The sequence below is a fragment of the Aptenodytes patagonicus genome, chromosome 27, assembly GCF_965638725.1.
Source record: "Aptenodytes patagonicus chromosome 27, bAptPat1.pri.cur, whole genome shotgun sequence".
Classification (NCBI taxonomy): Eukaryota; Metazoa; Chordata; class Aves; order Sphenisciformes; family Spheniscidae; genus Aptenodytes; species Aptenodytes patagonicus.
Genome location: NC_134975.1, coordinates 2,053,923 through 2,060,284, shown reverse-complemented (window position 1 = coordinate 2,060,284; position 6,362 = coordinate 2,053,923). Strand labels below are relative to the sequence as shown.

Genomic DNA, 6,362 nt, shown 5'->3' with positions numbered 1-6,362 from the left:
GCCATCCCATTCAGCCTCTATCCAGGCACCTCAAGGAAGCCCTGGCTTGTCTATGGCTCCCTGGCTAGGCAAAGCATCCCCCAAACCCTGCCCTGCTCCCAGGACAATTGCAAGCCACTTGTTTCCTAGAGTTGAGCTGTCTTGACAGCCTGGGAGCAGCTCCAGGTGCTTAACTTTGCTTTACATTTCAACATCCCGTGTAAATTGAATGCACTGGGAGCCCTGCCCCAGGAGAGCTCCTCCAGCCCGACACCAGCAACAAGACTTTTCAAACAAGAATATGGTCCTCTCCAGTCTGCCAGCACACGGAGGAAGGGAATATTAACTACACCTCTCCCAACAAAACACCCAGAACCTGGCGAGAGGTAGTAAAAGGGAAAAGCAGAGGAGGGAGCACGGCATCGTTATGCAACCGCATTATCTAATGACCACAGAGACACCCTATAGGGGCTCTTTGTTTGCAGAGGGAAGGAGAAAGAAATGCCACCAATATCTGAGTCACTGGTTCACCAAGAGGCTCCGAAGTTATTTTCAGATGGAAACTTTTCCAGTTTCACATGATAATTTGGGAGGACTGGCTAATTCCCTGGCTCCACCCACTGCCTTGTAACACAGCTCCCTGCTGCTCTTGCATATATAGATAGGTATGGCCCTACAACTGGGTGCAGACAGAAAAGCCTGGAGACAGAAGAAACCTAAACTTTCTTCCTTCCTAGCTGCCCTCCAACTGCTCCCACCATGAAGAAGGAAATATTAACCCTGGCCTTTGCTCGATCTGTCTTTGTCGAGTTTATCTCCACGCTCATCTTCGTCTTCATCGGCCTCGGCTCAGCCCTGAAGTGGCCGTCCGCCCTCCCCAGCATCCTTCAGATTTCGCTGGCATTCGGCCTGGCCATCGGTACACTGGTGCAGGCGTTTGGCCACATCAGTGGTGCCCACATCAACCCAGCGGTGACCATCGCCTTCTTTGTCGGGAACCAGATCTCCTTCCTCCGAACGCTCTTCTATGTGATCGCCCAACTGGTTGGGGCCATCGCCGGGGCTGGCATCCTCTATGGTGTGACGCCAGTCAATACTCGTGGCAACCTGGCCATCAACTCGGTAAGTCTCCCTACCTGGAGATGGTTCACCTTGCCGTGCGGGCTTTCCTTTCCTTGTGAGCGAGCAGCTGGTACCAGTGCCAACCCGGAGAGCCAAATCCGTAAGGATGGTTGGTCTTGGCACATTGTCCCACATGCACAGAGGGACAGGAATGGGACAGGAGCAAACACCGGCGTAGCCAGCAGAGTATTGACATGACAGCTTTATTGTGCGGGGTAATGAATGGCATGGTTTTTTACTCCTTTAATAAGTGCTTCCTTTATCCTGAGGGCCCGAGTGAGTCACCCGCACCATTGAGATGTTCTTGACTGCAGCCTCTCCACCTGGAGATTAATGCTGGGATAGGAGCCATGCCAGGACGGAGAGGGGGAGGGCAGGGAGCAGAGCCCAGTCAAACCAGTACGGGCAGGGGGAGCAGAAGCCCACTGTAACCAGTGTGCTGGGGGAGCTAGGAATTGGAGGTGGATGGAGAGAGGTGGTGGAGAAGAGCTGAAGAAGGAGAAATGCGCAGGAGGGCACAGAGAGGCTGCGGGGGGCAGGGGTTGCTTTTGGAGGAGGAGGAGAGATGGTGGGACCCTCCGAGATAAGCGGGAATGAGGAGCATGTCTCAAACCCCTGGGGCAGTGCTGGGAAACCACCTGAAATGGGAGCAGTGCAGCTACCGCTCCAGCCATGGCCAGGTCTGGACGCCTCGGAGCAGCACAGACACGTTGCAGAGGGTTCGATCACTAGGGTGAGGTGCTGCAGTGCATCTTATTCCCACATGCTCCATGTTCTAAACCAGTCAGCTTTAGCTAAAAAACAAGCTGCGACGGCTTGGGTCACTTTGCCCTTCCCATGCCCAGTGGGGTCGAGTCCATCTGACAGTCCCCAGTGGTTAGCGCAGAGGCACTGGGACAGCAACAGCCTGTCTTACCCCCCATGACTGCACCCCAACCTTTATCCCAACCCTCACCCTTCATCCCATGCTCCTCCACGGTGGCTGCCAGCTGCTCCCCAGCCTCTTGGGGATGTGCTCCACAAAGTGGAGGGGAGAAGAGTCAGGATACGACAGCTTGCAAGGATCAAGGGGGAAAGAAATGCAGGAAAAAAGGGACAAAACAGTGTGGGATTTGGTGGTAAAGCACTGAGTGTTGCGGAGACAAGCAGAGAAAGATGTGGAAAGCCCTGGGAAGGGAGGGGCTCGGAGGAGAGACAGATTTTTGAGCATTAAACAGAAAGATAATTTCTTCCTTTTCAGGGAAAGGAGCAGTGAGCCCCAGCAGTGGCCAGCATGGCACCTTGTGCCCAAGGGCTGGATAGGGGACCTAGGGGCATTCTCGTGCATGGCTTTGCCAACCCAAATCCACCAGCAAAGCACCTAAGAGCCCTCCCAGGGATGGTTAATTATTGTCACTTTCAATGGTTCGCAGCTCAACAACAACACGACCCCGGGCCAGGCCCTCGTGGTGGAGATCATCCTCACCTTCCAGCTGGCTGCATGCATCTTTGCATCCACGGACAACCGGAGGAACAGCAATGTGGGCTCCCCAGCACTGTCCATCGGCCTCTCCGTTGCCGTAGGCCACTTGGTGGGGGTGAGTGTCCAGGCAGGAGGACAGGGCAGAGGGTCCCACTAGGACAGGGCTCCCCAAAATACTCTTGTGCAGTTGGTCCCAGACAGAGCTGCACTGGGAGAGCCAACATGGGACATATGGGGGCTTCTTCTCTGTGATGATGGTGGGTCCCCACCTCTCTGCAAAAGAAACAGCGGTGGGGGCGGTTTCAGTCCCTGCTTCTGAAAAGTTGGTTGTATCTCCTAAGCAACATGATGCATCTTAACCTGGTCTCCTTTCTGCACTGACAGATCTACTTCACTGGCTGCTCCATGAATCCAGCCCGGTCCTTTGGGCCCGCAGTCATTGTGAGGAGGTTCAGCCCAGCACATTGGGTGAGCATTGGCAGCATGCTGGGACAGGCTGGCCAAGAGGGCCAGATACAGGCAATGAGGGGAGAGGGCAGTGATTGCTGCAGAGATTACAGGGCTGGGTGTTTCAGAGCCCATCCCAGGCCTGAAAGGATAAAAAGGGGCTGGAGAACAAGGGAGGTTGTCCCCCTTGATGCATGTGGAACAGGTTATCCCCATGGCACAGACCCAGCAAGGAGACAAGCATAAACGCCCCATGCAATGGCGCACACTGAGCTAGGGCATCATCTGAGGTCAATGAAGCCCACAGAGAAGCCCAGCTTAGGCTTTCCACTTGCCCGGCACTGCCTGAAAGCGCAGACCCAGCCTTGCAGAGCAAGCTTGGTGCCTCCTTTCCAGCACACCACATCTCTGCACTCATAAAGAGCTTTATGGCTTCAGCAAGCAAAGGCTGAGGTGATTTCAGCCCAAGAAGTCTACTGGAAGGGGTATTTGCATCTCTCCATGAGCTAGGAGATGTGGAGCATCGAGGGATGCTGGTGTGACGGTTGGACCTGGTGCACCAGACTCCAAGACCTGCTCTCACCCTCTCCCTTGTTGCTTTCTAGGTGTTCTGGGTTGGACCCATCCTCGGGGCTTGCTTGGCTGCTCTGCTTTACTTCTACATCCTCGTCCCCTACTGCATGAACATGTCAGATAGGGTTGCCATCGTCAAGGGCACCTACGAGTCAGAGGAGGAGTGGGAAGAGCAGAGAGAGGAGAGGAAGAAGTCCATGGAGTTGACCCCACCATAGGAACAGTTGGAAAAAAAAACAACAAGTAAACGTATGGGAGAAAGCCCCTCACCCGGGCTCATGTGTGCACCAAAGTCGGGCAATGAACACATCCAGCTACAGTAGACTCTTAAGCAAAAGTCTTATAACTCAAAAACTATCTGTGACTAAGAAAGAAAGGAGTATTGCAGTGTCTGTGTATATAATCCCTCTACGTGAGTGTGAGCACTAGAACCTCTCTTAGCTTAACTGCAGCCAGCTAAGCCCAGTAAAGGAGTCTCAGCCCAGGGCAGCCTCTCAGCTGTGGTTTTACACCCACTCAGCTGCATCCCTGCCCTTCTAGGTGCGAGTTTTGCACAATTTTCAGAGGCCTGAGACCGCACGTTCTGGTGCGCACAGAATTTCACCCCTGCCTCTGATGGCCCAGGGGATGGAAACACTGTGTAGATACCAGCAAAGAAGGATGACCGCTTTGGGCAGGTGGGTGCAGCAAAATCCCCCCCGCTTTTTCCCCTGCCACAGGGCCCACGCTGCTCATAGATGCTCTTTCATGCATTAGCTAGTGAGTCCTATTTATTCATGGCTGCAGAAAGAACATGATTTTTGGATTTTGTGTTGAGATCTTTGTAATATAGTATATTATTTATTGTGAATAAAGGAAATTTTAAAAAACTCATGGGTGCAAATCTGCTCGGGTATCAAATTTTAAGAGCAAAAATTGGTTAAGCTGGATGCAAAGCCATACCAAAGAGCCAGGGCAAGAGCAAGTGCTTGGATCCCAAATCCCGTGGCAGCTGACACCACGAGCAGGTGGTTTGGGAAGTGATAGTCATTAATCCCAAGAAGGAGAAACAGGCACTAGTGTTGGAGTGGGGCAAGAGCAGGAGATGCCTCACAACAGGGTACCAGGTCCAGGGCAGTTTGAAGCCCATCTCCAAGGTTGGCATGAGCTGGGAGGAGCCAGCAGCAATCCTTCACGCACTTTGCCGGTTTGACTCAGGCACGGCTTTCTGCTATACCAGTTCTCCCAGACAGCTCCACGGGTGCCCTCAAAAACTGACCCACAACACTCCCCAGCCCCCTCGCTGGGTGCCAAACCCACACCCTTGCCCTGACTTTCTGCTGTAGCCCTGCTCTTCCAGTTCTGCCACAACCCTCTGCCAAAGCATCTTGCTCCTGACCTGGGCATGGGGACACTGGGCACCGGCACTATCCCAGCCATCCCTCCCACCAGCTCCCTAAATCCAGCCCCATGCAGAGCTCCACCATCACAGCCCCTCTTCTTGCTGCAAAGATGTTTCCGCTGAGCACGGACCCCCAGCGTGGTGGGAGATGCTTGTCTGGGAGCTCCCCGATCCCAGATGCAGCTCGATCCCAATCAGACAGGTTATGCCACCTTCACATGGTACTACCAGGGAGGGTAGGCAGCATAACCTATATTTTAGCATGCCTAAGCAGATTTGCAATCCAGGCTGTGGTACTGCATGAGTCTGGGTAGCAGCAGATCCTTGCCTCTCATTTTGCTTTGCCCCCCCAATTCTTAACAGAAGAGGTTGGTGACAAGCAGGAGGAGAAAAGGAGGTGGAAAAGCCCTTAGTTTGCGTCACACAGGTCAGCTGCAGAGCTAGAAAGCTAAAAACGCAACCGTGCACCCTGTCTTAACCCTCCCACCTCACTCCTCCTCAGGGATGGGCCGAGATCTACAACACTTCTGTGCCTCAGTTTCCTCTTTCGTAAGGGGAAGACTATTAAGCCCCTTCCTCACTGGGAAAGGGCAGCATGGTCACACATAGCATGGGAGATGCACTACGGACACCAGCCCCAGAGAAACATTAAAGCACCTCCAGATCCCAGAGACACCCCTCTCAGAGCAACCCACAGTGAAGCATGGGGCTGGGGCAGGTCAACATGCCCAAAAGCTGCATCCCACAGTCTCCTTCCACTGCACCCCTAGACCCTGAAAATGCACCCAAAAGGTGCATTCAGACTCCCCCCTCCCCCCCAGAGCAGGGAATCCTGGGCATCCTACTTGCTTTGCTGCTCTGAACTCCATCCACCCTAGCACTGGAGAAGGGATTCAGGAGTCCTGGCATACTCCACACCCCATCCCGTAGTGGGAATCGGGGAGTCCCCACAGCACCCCATGGAGGGGCCCAGCCCACACCAGCGTGATCAACAACCAAGAGAAGAAACCCAGCCTGGGTGTGAGTCCTCCGTGGGGATGAATCAGAGAATCGTGCGGCAGCAGCTTTGCGTCAGCACAAAAAGCATCCAGGGCCTGGCTCGAAAACACAGGCAGGATGGCCCCGCACAGGGCTGGGGTCAGTGGGAAGGGGAGCACAAGCAATTAACACCCTTCCCCAATGCACAGGGCAGGGGCAGACTCTAAACCATGGGGTAAATGCGGGCTGGATCCCAGTGAGCATGCCGGCGAAGCCAGCAGCATCCCTACACAGTGCAGAGGTCTAGTGCTCAGCATGAGCCCTGGCACACCTTCCCCACCCGGCTTCTCACTGGTCCATGTTGCATTTAATCCAGACCAAACCCTGGCATCCAGCAAGTGCTGCGACTTTGCCTTCGCT

At 54.2% G+C, this 6,362-nt stretch overlaps 1 protein-coding gene across 1 annotated transcript; it reads left to right on the top strand.

Moving 5' to 3' along the window:
- The first annotated feature begins 697 nt into the window (after positions 1–697).
- On the top strand, positions 698–4,444 carry AQP5 (aquaporin 5). The gene is made up of 4 exons (XM_076360494.1): positions 698–1,101; positions 2,514–2,678; positions 2,948–3,031; positions 3,616–4,444. The coding sequence occupies exons 1-4, from the start codon at positions 739–741 to the stop codon at positions 3,799–3,801; spliced, it is 798 nt and encodes a 265-aa protein (XP_076216609.1). The 5' UTR covers positions 698–738; the 3' UTR covers positions 3,802–4,444.
- Positions 4,445–6,362: the final 1,918 nt, after the last annotated feature.

Excerpts from the sequence above, each read along its gene's own strand:
- AQP5 (XM_076360494.1), top strand. The coding sequence starts at position 739 with ATGAAGAAGGAAATATTAACCCTGGCCTTTGCTCGATCTGTCTTTGTC. Across the intron at positions 1,102-2,513 it reads GCAACCTGGCCATCAACTCG|CTCAACAACAACACGACCCC; the intron begins GTAAGTCTCCCT and ends AATGGTTCGCAG. Across the intron at positions 3,032-3,615 it reads GGTTCAGCCCAGCACATTGG|GTGTTCTGGGTTGGACCCAT; the intron begins GTGAGCATTGGC and ends GTTGCTTTCTAG.